At 43.8% G+C, this 18,866-nt stretch overlaps 1 protein-coding gene across 2 annotated transcripts in view; it reads right to left on the bottom strand.

Moving 5' to 3' along the window:
- The window catches only part of Bpifc (BPI fold containing family C), a 57,541-nt gene that overhangs the window by 22,612 nt on the left and 16,063 nt on the right, over positions 1–18,866 (bottom strand). For both annotated transcript variants that reach the window (NM_001439495.1, XM_087556290.1), the window contains 6 exon segments: positions 116–207; positions 9,154–9,214; positions 11,424–11,487; positions 11,612–11,767; positions 13,895–14,023; positions 17,781–17,901. In NM_001439495.1, coding sequence (NP_001426424.1) covers positions 116–207; positions 9,154–9,214; positions 11,424–11,487; positions 11,612–11,767; positions 13,895–14,023; positions 17,781–17,901 — 623 coding nt within the window.

The raw sequence follows: 18,866 nt of genomic DNA, 5'->3' as shown, positions 1-18,866 counted from the left end.
AGGTGCTATAGGAAATGAAAATGCTCGAAGAGCGTGCACACACTTTTTCTTCTGTACATAACCCATCCTCTCAATGTTCACCATAGCCGGCTGGGTGCTCTAGACCAATAGTTACCTTCAAATGAAAGTCAAGGTGGTTCTCGGTGACTTCCGGAGGACTGATCAGAGAACAATCCAGCACAGTGTAGTTGTCAATCTTGGTTAAAACTAAATGACCAAGAAAAAGAAAAAGAAAAGAAAAGAACATTTATTCTCATTAAAAGCCTGACCTATGAATAATGTTTGCAACACCAATTCTCCTGCTTCGTAAGAAACCATTTGAAAACTCAGGAAGAAGAGGTAAGTCAAAAGAAAAAATAAGTATTTATCCTCAACTATCGGGGAAACATTAGCAAAATTTTGGCACACCTTTTGGTTCTTTTTTTTTTTTTTTCTTCCGGAGCTGGGGACCAAACCCAGGGCCTTGCGCTTCCTAGGCAAGCGCTCTACCACTGAGCTAAATCCCCAACCCGGCACACCTTTTTTATTATGAACGTGTTCACGAAACATTCACACACAATGCCTGTGATTCCGTTTTAATTTTTAAAACTTTATTATTATTATTATTATATTATTATTGTTGTTGTTGTTGTTGTGTGTGACGTGTGTGACTTCTTGTTGTGTGTGATGTGTGTGGCTGTGCCTGCACACATATTACAGTGCTTGTGTGGAGGTCAGAGGACAACTTTGGGGACAGATTTTCCTCTCCACTTTTCATATGGTTTTTGGGGATTGTGCAGCAAGCATTTTCCCCCACTGAGCCACCTCACTAGCCCACATGGTTCTATTTTATATTTTTGACATTGATTAATTAATTAACTGTATACATATAAATGTGTTTGATAGTCAGAAGACAACTTGTCTGAGTTCACACACACACACACACACACACCCCACACACACACACACACACACACACACACACCACTACCACCACCAAAATAACAGGAATCAACTATTATTGGTCATTGATATCTCTCAATACCAATGGTCTCAATCCCCTAATAAAAATGTAAAGACTAACAGAATGGATGTGAAAATAGGATTCCTCCTTCTTCTCTATTCAAGAAATATACCTCAACATTAAGGATGGACATAACCTCAGAGTAAAGGGCTGGAAAAAGATATATCAAGCAAATGGATCCAAGAGGCAAACTGATGTAATCATTTTAATATCTAACAAAATAGACTTCAGACCAAAACTAACCAAGTCTGGTAAGTGTTGGTATACACTGTTAATCCTAGCACTTGGGAGGCAGAGGGAGGAAGATCTCTGTGAGTTTCAGGCCAGCCTGGTCTACAGGGTGAGTTACAAAGTAGCCAGGGTTTTACACACACACACACACACACACACACACACACACAAAATCCTACCTTGAAAAAGCAACAACAACAATAAAAAACTAATCAAAAGAGATGGGGAAGGATGCTCTCATACTCATCAAAGGAAAAATCCACCAAGATGACATTTTAATTCTTAACATTTATGCCTCAAACACAAAGGCACCCAAGTTTGTAAAAGAGAAATCACTTCAGCGTAAATCACAGATTCACCCTTATACACGGATAGTGGGAGACTTCACTACCACACTCTTACCTATTGGCAGGTCATCCAGACAAAAACTAAATAAAGGAATGCGGGATCTCAGAGACATTATAATTCAAATGGACCCAACAGCTGTAGACAGAACATTTCACCAAAACACAAACGAATATATCTACTACTCAGTACCTCATGGAACTTTCTCAAAAAACTGCCGCATACGTGGACACAAGTCTCATTCAGTAGATGCAAGAAAACTGAAGTAACTCCATACATCCTATGGGACCACCATGGGTTAAAGTTGGATGTCAACAACAACAGAGACAACAGGAAGCTTGCAGACCCATGGAAACGGAACAATTCTCTACTGAATGAAAAATGGGTCAAGACGGAAGTGAAGAAAACAATTAAAGACTTTCTGGAATTGAATGAAAACGAGTGCACCGCACACCCAAGCTTATGGCACAGGACGAAAGCAGTGCTAAGAGGAAAGTTCATAGCACTAAGTGACTGTGTAAGAAACGGAACAACAAAACGAACAAAACAGGGGAGAGATCTCATATTAACAACTTAACAGCGCACATGAAAGCCCTAGAATTGGAAGAAGTAAGTACACCGGAAAAGAATACATGACAAGAAATAATAAAACCGGGGCCTGGAATCGACAAAATAGAAATAAAGAGAACAATGAAATAACGGGTTTGTTCTTTGACAAAATCAACAAGATAGAGAAACCCTTATCCAGACTAAAAGACAGAAAGAAGCGATGGTAATATACTTAAGTGACCCCAAAATTCCACCAGGGAACTGCTACAACTGATAAACCCTTTCAGCAAAGAAGCTGGATACAAGATTGACTAAAAATAAAATCTGTAGCCCTCCTATATATGAATTACAAGTGAACCAAGAAAGAAATCAGGGAAATAACACCCTTTACAATAGCCTCAAATAATATAAAATATCTTGAGGTAACACTAACCAAATGAGCGAAAGACTTGTATGATAAAAACCTATTCCTTGAAGAAAGAAATTGTAGAAAATGTCATAAGATGGAGAGGTCTCCCGTGCTCATGGATCAGTAGGATTAATATAGAATAATGGTCATCCTACCAGAAGCAATCTACAGATTCGAAGCTATTCCCATCAAAATTCCAACTCAAGTCTTTATAGATCTTGAAAGGACAATTCCTAACTTCATATGGGAAAAACAAAACAAAACAAAACAACAACAACAAAAGGATAACTGAAACAATCCTGCAATCCTGAACAATCAAAGAACTGCTGAGTCTCCCCATCCCTGCTTTCAAGTTGTACGACAGGGCTATAGTAACACAAATGGGATGGTATTGGCATTCTGTGGGGGGTGGCCTTGCACACTGTATATTTAGCTGCTGCTTTCTCTGCCCAGAGATCTCGTTACAATCCAGACACTAGCACTGTCAGAATTAGTGAACCATCTGTATCAATGCTATATAAAGAATGACCCTCAATTAACTTTAGCTGGTTAATTAAGAACTAATCAGTCTTTAGTCTATAGTTGGGCAGAGGAGATAGGAAGGTTAGACTTCCGATCCCAGTTAGGGGTCCCAGGTAGAGAGAGGGGTAAGAGAAGGAACGCAAAGAAAGGAGGGGGAGAGACCACATGGAGAGACCGTGAGGTAGCGGGTCCAGGAGGAGACATGATGAGGAGGTTGCCAAGGATTGGCCATGAGGTTGCAATAGAAAGCAGACATGAGGACACACGGAGCAGAGCAAGCCAGAGTCAGATTCACGCTGCAAGTAACACAAGGCCTTTGGCTGGGAAATAGCTTAGGAAGTTAGAATAGATGACTATCTGCCAGTCAGAGTGCTTAAAGTTTGTTAATAAACTTAATAGGTCTTTCTGTTAATTATTCGGGAGCTACCCACATATAAATCCACACACCTGTGGACACCTGATTTTTGGTATAGAAGCCACAAATACACACTGGAAAAAAGAAAGCATCTTCAACAAGATGGTGCTGGTCATATTGGATGTCTGCATGTAGAAGAATACAAAATAGATCCATATTTATCATAAAACCCTGCACAGAACTTAAGTCTAAGTGGATCAAAGACCTCGACGTAAAACCAGATACACTGAACCCGTTAGAAAAGAAAGTGGGGAACAGCCTTGGATGCATTTGCACAGAAAATGATTTTCTGAACAGAACACCAATAGCCCAGCCACTAAGATCAACAATTAATAAATGGGACCTCATGAAACTGAAAAACTTCTGTAAGACAAAGGACACACTGTCAGTCTGACAAAGTGGCATCTTACAGAATGGAAAAATATTTTTTTTATCAACTCCACATTTGAGAGAGCACTAATATCCAAGATATATAAGGAACGCAAGAAGTTAGATATCACAAGCCCAAATAATCTAATTTAAAAATGGGGTACAGGTATCAGAGAATTATGGCTCATGCCTTTAATCCCAGCACTCAGGAGGCAAAGGCAGGTGAATCTCTGAGTTCAAAGCCCGCCTGGTCTGCAAAGTGAGTTACAGGACAGCCAGGGCTACATATGTCCTCCCCAAATGTAGTACAGATATAAAAAGAGAATAATTGGGGTTGGGGATTTAGCTCAGTGGTAGAGCGCTTGCCTAGCAAGCGCAAGCCCCTGGGTTCAGTCCACAGCTCTGAAAAAAAGAAAAAAAAAGAGAATAATTGTCAATAAAGGAATCTCTAGTGGCTGAGAAACACACAAAGATGTTCAACATCTGTAGCTGTTAGGGAAATGCAAATCAAAACGACTTTGAGACGCCATCGTACATCCGTGAGAATGGCTAAGATTAATAACGCAAGTGACAAGGATGTGGGGCAAGCAGAACAATCCTTCTTTGCTGGTGGGAGTGACCATGTGCCTGAAGGATGTTCCATCCAATCACAAAGGACTTTTACTCAACCATGATCATTGTGGTTTTTCACAATCTAGATGTCCCTCAACAGAAGAACAGACAAACAGAATGTGGTACCCATATTTACACAATGGGGTGTTTACTCAGCCCTTAAATATGACATCATGGGTTGGGGATTTAGCTCAGTGGTAGAGCGCTTGCCTCGGAAGCGCAAGGCCCTGGGTTCGGTCCCCAGCTCCGAAAAAAAAAAGGAAAAAAATGACATCATGAAATAGGCAGGCAAATGGATGGAACTATGGGAAGATCATCCTGAGTGAGGTAAACCAGGTCGGGAAAGATAAATATGGTATGTACTTGACTATATGGGGATATTAGCTGTTAAATATATAATAGTCAAGCTACGGTCACTAGGCCCAGAGAGGTTAGGTATACAGGAAGGGTCTAGGGTGGGCACATGGATTTCCCTGGAAGGAGGAAATAGAATAGGTTTTACGCGTGAATTGGGGGCATGTGGGGATGGGAACAGGAGTATCTGGTGGGAACCAGAGGGGAAATGGAGTAGAAGGAGAGAATGGAGGGAAAGAAAGGTGAAATCGAGGGGCACGTGAGGGATGATATGAAAACTAGTGCATTAGAAACTTCCTAAAACATGTGAAGGTGATCTTAATAAATTCCCCTAATAACTGAGATACGGAGTCTCAAGTAGCCATCTCATCACCAAATGACGCTTCCGGTAGAAGGACTGGGTCGCATTCAATTGAACTGTTGGTCAAGGGGTTCCCATAGAAAGCCCCAAACCATCCAGGCAGTTCCTAAGACAATGATAGGATGCAGGACCCTATTCCTGAGGGGGGTGACAGCCCCACAACTCATTGAACATGGAGAAATAGAGCTGTGCCTACGTGGAATCTTTCATGTATATTCTAGTGTTTATGGTGCAGGAAGGTACTCGGCAGGCTACCAAAAGAAAAACCCAGACACCAACTCGGCCACAAAATCTTTGACCTATAATTTGTCCTGCTTACAAAATATGCTAGGGTAATGGTGGCATAGAACTTGTGGCAGTAGTCGACCAATTTCTGAGTTGACTTAAGGACCACTCAAAGAGTCAGAGCTAATATCTGATATTGCTTGAGTAACCAAGAACCAGAGACTAGGGTAAAACCAAACATTACTGGTCTAAAAAATAATAGCAATAAAATGATTCTCAATGACACTTAGATATAATCATAGATCAGTGCCTTATCCAGTCACCATCAGAGAAGCTTCCTCTGGCATTGGATGGATAATAGTGAGCAGGGGCAGGTTAACAGTGAGCAGGGTCACTGGGAGGAAAGATTTTATGCCTGAAATGATGTCAGTGCAGTAGGTGGGCTATGATTTGGCTTGGAAGAGCAGCTTTGCCTGAGATGATGTCAGTGCAACAGGTGGGCTATGATTTGGCTTGGAAGAGCAGCTTTGCCTGAGATGATGTCAGTGCAGCAGATGGGCTATGATTTGGCTTGGAAGAGCAGCTTTGCCTGAGATGATGTCAGTGCAGCAGGTGGGCTATGATTTGGCTTGGGAGAGCACTTTGTTGCATACTCTGTACTTTGTGGTCTGAAGATTCCTTCCAGAATCCAGGAAGGTACCCAAGGAATGTCAGGAAAGAATACCTTCTTTCATATCATGTTTGGTTTGTGCCATAGATGAGGGTGAGAAGCAGGAGGAGGTGAAGCAGCTGGCCAAGTTAGTCAGAACAGTGCTATCCTACGTCACTGTGGCTTTTAAATTTTGTATATAGAGGCAAGAAGAGGCCATCAGAATTCCTGAACTAGATTTATAGGTGGTTATGTGCTACCAGATGTCGATGCTGAGAACAGAACCTGAGATCTCTGCAAGAACAACCAGCACTCTTAGTCTCTAGCCCTAAATATAGCTTTTTTCAATGTTCTAAAAGTGCCCAATCAAAACAGATCCCATCACCCCTCTGTGAGGGGATCTGGATAGGGATTTCCTCACAGTAAAGGCATTGAGGTTTGGGGAAGAAGGAGCATAACACAGTTCTTGTGTCTCAACATCCTTCCCTGCCCTTCAGATCCACTCAAGTCCTTTCTCTCCATCCTCTGTCTCACTGCCCGTTTCCTTTTATCCCTCATCGATTCAGTATTTATTGGCCTGTGCCTGATGTTTGAGCAAAGCTCCTGGCCTCTAGGAATTCAGAGTCTGGAGGAGGAGGGGACAGACACATGACCAGGAAATTATAATCCAGTACAGGAAGAAGGTTCCTGAAACTGACCTGATGATCTGACCACAAAGTTTTCTTTTGGCTCAGGGGGTGACCTGAGGTCATTCCTGAATACTCCTTTAACCCACATTTGATCTGTTGGCCATTACTGCTGTCTACTTGAAAGGTATGTCCAGATTAGGAACACATCTTCCCTCTCTGACACTCTCTGCCAGGCTAGCTGCAGTCCTTGCTCGTGTGGACCATTGCTCTGGTTTCCGTTTTAAATGGTTTCTCTGTTGTCACCTCACTCCTCCTTCCTGTCTATTATTATCCTGGACACCAGAGGGGACTGTCTTAAATTAAGAGTTAGACCTTACAGTGTCCCAGGTGCCTGACAAGTCTAACTACCTCCTCCCCCACCTGGAAACTCATTTATTTTCTCCATTAATTTATTCACTTTACATCCCCATTGCAGACCACCTCCTCCTATTTCCCCCCCAACAGCCCCTCCCATCACTATCTCCCCTTCTCCTCTGAAAAGACTGAATCCCCCTAGCCCCCTCCCCTGGTACCAACCCACCCTGTCATATCAAGTCACTGCAGGACTAGGCACATCTCCAGCTGAGACCGGATAAGGGAGCGCAGTTAGGACAATAGGATCCATAGGCAGGCAATAAAGCCAGGGACAGCCCCTGCTCCAGTTGTCAGGGGGTCCACATGAAGAATAACTGCACATATGTGCAGGGGAGGGGCTAGGTCCAGCCCTTGTATGTTCTTTGGCTGGTGGTTCAGACTCTGGTGGGGCCCAAGGGTCCAGGTTAGTTGACTCTGTTGGTCTTCTTGTGGAGTCCCTATGCCCTCTGGGTCTTTCAATCTTTCCCCCAACTCTTCCACAAGATTCCTGAGCTCCACCTAATGTTTAGCTGTGGGTCTCTGCATCTGTTTCAGTCAGCTGTTAGGTGACAGTTATGCTAGGCTCCTCTCTGACAAATTCATTTCTTGAACTCCTCTCAATCACACCCTTCTTCTGGTTCTACTGTGGTCTCGATCGTCTCTCCAATGCACTGAGCACATTCCTGCCTCTCGGCCTTTGAGCCATGATCTATTCTACCTGACTCTTCTGCAGGCAGGCTATGATTTGAACATCCCTCTAAACCTCACAAATTTAGCTGCCAGCAGAATGGGTATTGGGAAGTGGGACTTTAAGAGGTGACTAGGCCATGGGGCAATGGCCTCTGGAATAATCTATGACTAGATAGTGGACTTGAGAGTAGGCTTGTTAAAAACCTACCTGATTTCTTCTGTCTTGTGTGCTGTCACTTGTCCTTCTGCCATGCCGAGACTCGTCATGGAAACCCTTACCAGATGTAACTCCTTAATCTTAGACTTTTCAGCCTCCAGAACCATCAGAAAAATACCTTTCTATTGTTTATAAATCCACCTAGCCTCTGGTATTCTATCACAGCCACGGAAAAAGGACCAAGACAACCCAGAATTGGAGTGGGGGAGAAATTCACTTTCCGGTTCCTTTGGGCTCGTCCTTTAATGTCACCTGCTCAGTGGTGTATTTCCTAATCACATTATCGAAAACAGAGATTCCTCTTCAGACCCTCCCTTGTTTTTTCTTCTTATCACTCTTAATGTCCCTAATACAGGTTTTACTTGCTCGTTTACTGCTTCCTCCCGCTCATTTATTGCTTCCTCCCGGTAGTCCCACGAAGGTGGGTTTTCTATCTCCTAGGCTTTGTGTATCTCGGGCACCCAAGATCAATGTTCAGGTGATCTAAGCGCTCTGGTACAGTGTCGGCAAATGGATGGGATGCAAAGAGAGACATGTATGAAGTAGCATGCAAGAGGAGGCTTCTCTATGGGGCGAGGAAGCGAGGCCTCTTAAGCTGAGTCTTTAGAAAAAAAGAAATGAAAAGGACAAGAGAAGGTAGAAGGGTAGGAAGTCTGTGGACACCAGAAAAGTACTGGTGTGAAGTGGGGGCCCAGTAAAGGTCTGTCAAAGGAATGAAGGAAGGAAGAGTGGAGGGTCTTCTCCGTAGAGTGGTCGGTGTGGGCAGAGCCAAGGTGCGAGAAGGGAGGCAGAATGAGTCCTGATGGGGGGACTGATATATCCTGAAGGCAGCCCAGATGGGGTTAGAGAAGGTTGGGCAGATAACCTGGCCAAGAAGCTGGATTTCGTGCCATAGCTTGGGGTAGAGCCAGGGAGAGGTTTTTCTCCCTAGCTTCCCTGTGTATCACCGTGAACCACCTCTCTGCTGCAGCAACGAAGCTGCTTGGTTGCCAAGAAGTGCACGCATGCGCTGTGACAAGGATTGTCCACTGTCCTATACAGAGTCCTGGAACTCCAACTTTCAGGCAGAAAAGAAAAAATATGAATGAGTGACAAATGGGCAGGTTGTTGCCTAGAAAAAGACCTCGGTAAGGTTTGAGGCTGGGCAGAGAACCATCCAGAAGTCAGTTCCAAGACTCACCCTCCAGCGCGCTGATGTTGACGTTGAACTCTTCCACTTGGCTGATGGCAATGGGACAAAGCTGGACCAAAAGAGCGTTTGAAACATCATGTTACCATATTGAAAACAAGCCTTCTGCTTGGGAGACATTATCCCTGTGGCCATGGCAACACTCCTTGAAGTTAGTTGATGCTCTTGGTTTTCAGACTCCACAGGTATGGGCAGTATGTCATTGAGTTCTGGCTGAGTCCCATAGTGACTGGAACCACACCCAATTAACTCCATAAAAGAGCTTGGCTTTTCTTCCTAGACATGTTACGGCATGTGCTCTGTCCACACTCTTGGCGTCACACCAGAGGAACCTGCTCCCACACTAGCTGTGTCTTTCCTATCTGAGTATCCCCGCCTCCCATTGCACCAGCAGCTCGAAGTCCTGCCTGAAGTGGCTTCAGTTGGAACCTTCACTTTTACCTAGGCTAACTAAAGAGGCCATATGATTAGAAATCTACTTAGGACTTTGTTGCCCCCGCTCCCTCTCCTTTCCTAGAGACATGATTTCATGTAGCCCATGTTGAACTTTAGAATTGCTATGTAGTCTAAGATGACCTTGACCTTGAACTTCTGCCTTCACCTTCCAGGTGGGCCTCATCATCTCCAGTTTATGTGATGGTAGGGATCAAATACATAACTTTATGCACATCAAGTAAGCTCTTTACCAATTGAGAGACACTCCCAGTCCTGTTTTGTATTTCTGAACGAGTGGATGCCAGGAAAGTATATTATAGAGAGAAACTATTAAGTTGGAAACACAGATGTGTTAGCCATGTGCTCACAAACCCTCACAGAGCACGGTGGTTTTAGCAGAGGCTAGGCAGCCAGGCCCCAGAGTGGAAACCACTGGCAATTTACTCTCACTCTGCTCTCAGTTTCCCCACTGCAACATGGACATGCTTATTAGCTTTACCTCTTCCGGTTGTGAGGAGAAACCGATAAGAGACTATAGGATACTGTAGCTCACACTCTGTATTTGGTAACTCTGTTGCTGCCTTTTTCTGAGACAAGAAATCATGTAGCTCAGACTAGTTTCAAACGTACTGGCCTTGAGCTTCTGAGTCTCCTGTCTCCACCTCCCAAGAGCTAGAATTACAGGTATGCTCAACCACACTGTGATGCTGGCTGGGGACCAGACACATGGCTTTGTGCATGCTATACTAGTACTCTACCAACTGAGCCATACTTCTAACCCCTAATTCATATTCATCAGCCTGCTATAAGGGGCCACAGGACCACACTCCATTTAAAACACTATTTCCAAGTTCCTTTTCAGGGTCCATATTCACTGGTAGTTGCCACCTGTCAGATGGGCATAAAGGAAGGCCACACAGCTTCAGGGCACCTTGACCAGTTCTACAGTCCCCTTGGGCAAGCTGCTTCATGCTTTGGAGTGCATTAATCATTAAACACCTGCTGTCTAGCCGGCACTGGGCTCCCGCCTCATCTTTCTTTTCCACTTCCCTTTATCCTTGTCCTTAATCTCTCCAAAATGTGAGAAAGGGATTCATGGTAGGTATGGTGAGAAGAATCGAGAACATGGCCAATTCCACCTTTCCCTCCTTTAAGCCCTGATTCCTAGATTCAGGACGTTTAGTGTTTTAGAAGGCAACCTAACTTATTCTACCTTTTAAATCTATTCTTAATTATTTCTCGGGAATACCTGCCATCCCTCATCCATTCCCCACCTACCAAAATTTTACCTATATTTCGAGGGCCAGTTCCCTAAATAAACAAAATTCCCTGTACTTTAAATCTCTTCAGGGTCAGTCTCATTGTCACGTGACCACGTATTAAATTCAAGCCCTGGTTCGAGTATTGCTTTATAAGCTTGAATTTGTTTTCCTCTAGAGTGACTAATATTTGTTTCTTTTCTTTCCTTTCCTTTCCTCCTTCTTTCTTCCTTCCTTCCTTCCTTCCTTCCTTCCTTCCTTCCTTCCTTCCTTCCTTCCTTCTCAGTAGTTCATAGTCTAGCCAGGCCTCCATTTGGAACAAAATGCTTGTCCATCCTATGGTAGGAAACTTGAAGAAGGGAAATGTAGTTTTATTCATTTCTGTGTCTCCAGCCACAATGCTTGAACCATGAGAAATTATTAAATTGCACACACTAGTATGAATGAAAGTATCTTGGATACTTAGCACACAGTTAATGCTCAATAAGTATTAAGATAAAAATTATCAAAGTATGATAGTCCAGCTGATACCATTTGACAGTGGTTGTCTAGCTTCTGAACACTCACCATTTCATTTAAATTCTTCAGAATGGGTTTCTCCATGGGCTCAGCAAAGGAGTTATACAGGACACTGGGGGAGAAATGAAAACGGGAGCTTATCAGAGACCAGCAGACACCAGTGGGAGACTTCTCTGCATGGTAGCCGGAAGTTCCGGCTCAGGGCTGGGCCTCTCCACTTCGTTGCTGTCACTCACCTGAGGCCTCCAGAAAATGAGACTCGGGCGTGGCTCACTTGTACATGGCAGTCTTGCAGTTCCAGAGCTGGGTGACCAAAGTCATTCCGGGTGAAGACGATGATGCCGGTAAAGTAGATTCCAGAGAGAAACAGATCGGCAGCTCCCGAGTCTTGGCTGTTCGGAGAGAGTGGGAAAGGTTACCCAAGTCTGCGCTGTACATGGAGATGGATCCGCTGCACTCTTTATGGACAAGGACTTTGTCATGTTCATATCAGGGTCCCTAATACCTGTGACAGACTCAGGAGCATCGTGTGTGCCGAATGAATGCTTACTGAATGAATGAGGTGTCTAGTGGAAACGGGCAGTGGGGGATGCTGTGCTTGTGTGGTACCGAGTGCTCTGGTGCTGCTGTGGCTAAGACAAGATGGGGCACCATTTACATACAGTATTCATTTCTAGAGGGAACACCAGGGGTAAACACCTTACCTAGGAGGGGTGTACCTGGGCGAGGGATGCTTAGCATGTGGGGAGCCCTTGAGGCAGTGGATCATATGTTACTTAAGACTTTGCAGAGGGCCCTACACAGAATAATTCCCCAACACATGACTGCTAAACCATCAAAGAAGTGAGGAAGTATATGAATCTGTGTTGTTTATGGGGGAACATGCTGTTTATCTGGAATCTATTAGACTGGGGAAATGATTTACAGGCACTCAATAAATGGTTGCAAAGTACCTTAGTGAATAGTTGAATGTGTTATTTTGAGGTACTAATCAAGACAGACCAAACTTACATACCGGGTCAAAGACTTGTCTACAGAAGTCAGTTTGTAGGTATACTTTGAATTCAACACCCTCCCCCTCTATTATACAGGTGTCTAACAGGGTCAGCAGTCATGAACCATCCAGCATGGGTTCTCTGCAAGAACAGCCAGTGGTCTTAAACACTGAGTCATCTCTCCAACCCAACAGCTTCCTTCTGTTACTCTTTCCTTCCTCTCCTTCATCCCTCTCTTCTCCTCCTTTTCCTGTTTTCTACTCTCTCAGATGTGATCTCACTCTGTAACCCAGATGGTCAAGAACTCAGTACATAGCCCGAGCTGTCAGCAGTCTTCTTGCCTTAGCCTCTTAAGTATTTGAATTACAGATATTGAGGCACCACACCTGGCTTCAACCCTTTGTTTTCTATGTGAGGGCACAGGGATCTTTCGATTGGAGAAGTGTGCGGCTCAAGCTAACTGCTACCCTCCAGTCTCCATGTGAGACAGGAAGCCCATTCCATCAGTTGACCCTGCAATCGGGGATATGCACTAAACATCTGGCACAGGTCAGTGGACTGAAAAGATGGAGTATATAGGAATTTTTCTCCCAGTCGGCTTCAAGTTCTTAGGATTTATTTTTTTCTGGCCTGGATGCAGATTTTGTATTTCTTTTCTCATGAACACAATACTTGCCACTCAAGACTTCTACTCTTGATGATAGACACCAAGAAGCCCTTAGATACATGTTCTTGGCACAAACAAAGGAGGTTCAGAGCAATTTGGTTTATACTATGAAGGGTCAACATAAGTGATCAGACCTAAACATTCTGAAAGCAAACTACAGGAAGGGGAATCTCATAAATAAACAATTACCCTCATGTAATGTGACACTGCCTGGAAATGAAAAAGAATGAAGCAAACCTCAAAACAAACGGATCCTTCCTAACGATATGCAGAGAAAGAAACACTTACAAATGATAGATACATAGTTGCATAGATAGCATCAAGTTTAATGTGCTTTGCAACATTGTCAGACCATAAAAGTATTGTCTTACAATGGATATTTTGGATGGGACTCATCAAAAGCAATGGGATTACATAAAAACCAAGTTGGTGTAGTAGTTATTTATGAATGAGAGACAAAAATAAGTCATATTGGAAAATAGACGATGAAGTTTCTTACATTTTTTATTTATTTTGAGACAGACCCTCAGTGTGTCTGTCCTCCCTGGCCATCCTCATTTTGCAGACCAGGGTAGCTTTGAGCACACAGAGATCTGCCTGGCTCTGCCTCCCTAGTTCTGGAACTAAAGGTGGGACTTAAGATGTCTTAGGAAATCTTAAATGCTCGGTTCCTCTACTTCTATAAGAGGGCACCTTTCTTCCACCTCCCTTCAAAGCAGGGATTTCCTGAGCCAACACTCACCTGATATTGTTCTTGAGAAAGTATGGGTACGGAGAGAAAGAAGCTTATATAGAAAACAGCAGTGAATTATCTCCATTTCCCCCTTAACCGTACAGGACATTCGTGGAATACTCACAAAAGTGGAGCCTTGACGTCCCAGTTGGTGCTGATGTTGGCAGTGCCGTGATTGCTCAGAGCTCTGATTCCTACCCCAGGTACAAAGGCCAGTGAGGTGTTTGGGAATGAAAAGGCATTGATTTTTATGCTGTAAAACAAGAAACAAGAAAGTGAGGGCAATGCTTCTGGACATAGATAAGGCGAGTGAGTTTGGAAAGGCTGGAGCTGCTCTGAGATTGCAAATTCCTACAGAGGAAGAGCTCTCTTAGCTCTCTAGTGGGGTGTCTGCACACGGTCTCATGAGTCCTCTTAGCAAGAAGCCCCTGAGTCTAGTTGTGGGAGGAAGTAATCAAGCTTAGAACTAAATTCGTAAATAATCAAATAATCTATTTCTCATAAAAAATTTAGTGTGTGTGTGTGTGTGTGTGTGTGTGTGTGTGTGTGCATTTATGCATGCACAAGTGTGTGTATACTGAAGCCAGAGGAGGACTCAGATGTTCTGTTCTATTACGCTTCATCTTCTTCCCATCTTCTTGTATTTGAACTGGAGTTTACACATGCACCACAGTCCTACAGGGAGACTGTGAGGGCCACACAGCTATGAGGTAAAGTGGTTACCAAGAGGCCAGGCAGTTGGGGACCACCTACATCACAATAATTTGTCATTGAGCATGTAGTTTCTCTCTTCGTGGATGACAGGCAAACCCCACTGCCTTACAGGTTCCTTGGATGACCTGTTTGACAGCTCAGAGAATCTTGCAGGAAATCAGCTCTTCTAAACTCCTGGGCTAGGAAAAGTGCTTGCCAGATAGGGGCACCTGGAAGCAGAAGGAGAAAGGCAGGCTTTGTTGTTCCAGTGAGTAGAAGTGGGGATACAGAAGATGAGAGACTTGAAGGCAGGCTGGTGGCCAGCAAAGGCCAGTGAGCCTCCTTTCTCTGGCTGCCCACTGAGGGGGTCTCCCTAGCCCTTTGTGTTTTCTTAAAATAAAAAAACAGGTACAACACTGCCATTGTGTTTTTATTTCTTTAAATACCAGTGTCACCACTTTGTAGAGGGGATGCCATCCATTGTTTTGATGAAGCAACTGTTGTTTTCTAGGGGACTGTCATATACACTGTCATACACTGGCAGGCGTTTGGCACGTGCATCATCTGTATCCCCACTTCCACTCACTGGAACAACAAAGCCTGCCTTTCTCCTTCTGCTTCCAGGTGCTCCCATATGGCGAGCTTTCCCTAGCTTAGCTGCTGAGTAGAGCTGATTTCTTGCAAGATTCCCTGAGCTGTCAAACAGGTCGTCCCAGGAACCTGTAAGGCAGTGGGGTTTGCCTGTCATCCATGAAGAGAGAAACTACATGCTCAATGACAAATTATTGTGATATGGGTGATCCCCAACTGCCTGGCCTCTTGGTAACCACTTTACCTCAAGCTGTGTGTCCCCCACAGTATCCCTGTAGGATTCTGGTGCATGTGTAAGCTCCAGTTCAGATATAAGAAATCAGAATATAAGAAAGGCCTACGAAGTCACTTGTGAGTGGTAGAACCAGATCCGGAACCCTCAGCAATCTGATTTCAGACTCCTCCTAACCACGGGCCATGCCACTGCATGTTATACAATGAGCGCTCGACCCGGAGTCAAGGTTTGTCCTAGCTGTACAACCTCAAGCAAGGTGGTTAACCTTCTTCCAGTCAGTGGTTTAAAAAGAAGTGCCCCTCACAGGGAGGATGCAAAGACGACATTGAAATGAGTTCACCCACGCCTAGGTGCTGCATAGGAAAAAGGTCACTCTGACCTGAGACTGTGAAAAGTCTAAACATACCTTTGCTAACAGATAAATGAGGCAGCTGTTTCCTTCCCTATTCATGGTCTCCTACCTGTCCTCTATCATATACCTCAGTCCCACTGTGGGAAGAGAATGGCAGAGATTCATTTAGTGGGCTTTAAATACACTCAGTTGACACATAAGGTCTATCTCATTCTCTCTTCCCCTCTGTCTGTGTCTCTCTGTGTCTCTCTGTCTCTAACTGAGACAGAGTCGATGTAGCCCTGGCTGTCCTAGAACTCACTATGTAGACCAGGCTGGCCTTGAACACAGAGATGTGCCTGCCTCTGCCTCCTGAGTCTAGAATTAAAGATTTGAGCCATTACACCTAGCTAATCCATTCTTTATAACTGCTACAGAATACTCCAAAATCCTTCTCTAGACCGTTCCCATTATGTAAACAATGCCACTGGGAACACACATATTACTGTGGACTAAACATTCCCAGGGAGGACGCCGAGAAGTAAAATTACTGGGTCAAAAGACTATATATATACACACACATATATATATATATATATATATATATGTATATATGTGGTGTGCGTGCGTGTGTGTGTATATGTATTTATATATATGTATGTGTGTGTGTATATATATATATACTGTGTATATATATACTATATATACATATACATATACTGTGATGGCTAATGTTGACTTTCAATTTGATATGATCTGGAATCACCTTGTAGGCAAACCTCTGGGCATGTCTTTTAGAAAGTTTCTAGGCTAGGTTGTCAGGGGTGGAAGAGCCACCCTCAGTGTGTAATGATTATGTGTTCTCCTGGACAATCAGCTATGCTGAGCTTGTCTACACATTAATTTGTTGGTCTTTTGTGTATCCCCCTTTTGCCCTTGAATTTGACACGTAGTTAAGGATGATCTTGAACTCCTGACCTTCCTGCCTTTACCTCCCAAGTACAGGTGTGTACCACCTCACCTGGTTGGTGTAGTTTTGGAATTATGAGCATGCACCATTATGGTTGAGTAAGAGTCAGCTTTTCTGAGTTAAAATTAAGTAAGTAAAAATGTATTTTCTCTGTTACACAAGTCACCTTTCAAATGCCCAGTAGTGGTTTAAAGTTGTATTGATGTGTCTCCACATGTCAGCAACTAATTTGAGGATCTCTCTCAGCACCTAACTCCTTGCGCTTTTCTGCCATGTCATTATCACCACAGTTAAATGATTATCCTTACAGATACAGATGCACTGCCCATCCCTTCCACAGGCCATCATGGGCAAGGACTTATACCTGCACTCACTATAATGTTCCTTGTGTCTAGAACAAAGCCCTCTGTGAGGCAGGCGCTCAAGAAACACAGGTTGAACAGCTGGTTTACTGCAGGTGAGGGCATTTGCAAGGGAAATTTCCTTGTACCATCTCTTTTGCAACAAGGATACCTTGTGATTGTATAGAAGGTCATCGCCTTCTATAAATCACCAGGGAGATTGTTACCAAAAGTGTTAGAGCGAAAGGGAACTGAAAAAGTGTTGTGGCAAATGGTAAATTCTAATGCTAGATAATACATAGGAAACTTGTTCTCCCCTCCCCCTTTAGGATTGATCTCAAGTTTGTAAACACATCGCTCCCCTCTTTCTGCAATCTTATTAGGTCCCTGTTGCCATTTAAATACCCATTTCCCCTTCCCTAAACATCTCTGGACATGAGACTAAGTTGTATAGATGGAATGTGCTTACCTTAGAGCCTCAGACAAAACCTCAAAAAGAAAATTAGCATAGCTGAGGTTAAGTTAACTTAGAGCAACTGGGCTTCTAAGAGATTTTCCCCTTTTACCTACATGAAATATACTTCAGACGGCTGGAACCATATTAGCTATATTGAGCTATGAGGCAAACTTGGGAATAGAAGTCAGAACTTAGATGAAATAGAAAAAGAAGATAAATAAGTTAGGGCTGCTATAGATTCCCCCACTGGTTTTGAGCCCCTTGAGATTTAAGTCAGCATGCGCCACTTTTTCTTTTTTTCGGAGCTGGGGACCGAACCCAGGGCCTTGCGTTTGCTAGGCAAGCGTTCTACCACTGAGCTAAATCCCCAACCCCTTGTGCCACTCTCTTACTTTGAGAAGTTGTACTTTACATAGTCGATCTTCAGAAACTTAAGAGACTCAGAACCGTTCAAATCTGGGATGACGATTTCCTTTGCCAGCTGCTCCAGTATCTCCATCCCAACTTGAAGACCTGTGAGGGATGCAGGAAGTGTTTGTTGATCACAAGGAAGATGGCGGTGATGCAATATCTTTAACCCTATAGACGAGGCATTGAGCAAGACCGGATGTCAGAGAAGAACGCAATAGCCCTACAAAAGAGGTGTTGTATTCTTGGCTCCACATAGGGAAACTTTAGATTTAAGAGAGGTGCAGGAGCTTGTCTGAGACCACGGGGCTACCATGAGAAGTTTTCATTGCATGCCCCAATGTTGTGACGGAATCATGAAGGAGTCTTTGAAGGATGCTGTCGTTACTGCCAGGCACATCTTGTATATCATATGCGATCTGTTAATTTTTGCTTAAGAAAGTATGGGTTCTGGGGAGCTAGGAGCCAATTCCGAGCAATTTGGCCCAGAATCTGGGTTGTGGCCAATTTCAATTTCATAGTTCTTTTTATTCTTTCTTTCCAGATTCTTTGAACTCAGATGTTTTGGCAAAAGGTTCATGAGGCTTGGGGAACCAGTGAAATTCCAGTAAAAGAAAGTGAGCAGGTTGCGTGCTTACCGGGTTCCGTTTTTCAGTGGAAAGGAAGCACAGATTCTCCAAGGGACCACCTTACTCAGAAGAAGTGACTAGTACTGCTTCTGTTTGGTTTACTAATTTCTTTGCCTGGCAGCACCACAGAACACCTTGCTCTGAGCTTGTGGGCTGAAGAGAACCTGATAAAAGTAAGTCCCGGGGCTGGCTAAATGACTCAGCAGAAAAAGAGGTTACCTCCAAACCTGTCCATCTGAGTTTGACCCCCAGAATCCACACAGTAGGACAGACTACTACAAGTTGTCCTCTGACCTCCTCATGTGCACCGTGTCACACGTATCTAAATACACATGCGCGCGCGCATGCGCACATACACACATACGCCAAATTATAGATGCTATTTAAAAAGCTAATATTTGTTAACCTTGCCTTTCTCCCTTTAAGTTCATCCCAGTTGAT

Source organism: Rattus norvegicus, chromosome 7, assembly GCF_021556685.1.
Source record: "Rattus norvegicus strain SHRSP/BbbUtx chromosome 7, alternate assembly SHRSP_T2T, whole genome shotgun sequence".
Taxonomy (NCBI): domain Eukaryota; kingdom Metazoa; phylum Chordata; class Mammalia; order Rodentia; family Muridae; genus Rattus; species Rattus norvegicus.
Note: the sequence above shows the minus strand (reverse complement) of the source record. Positions and strands in the feature narration are given on the sequence as shown.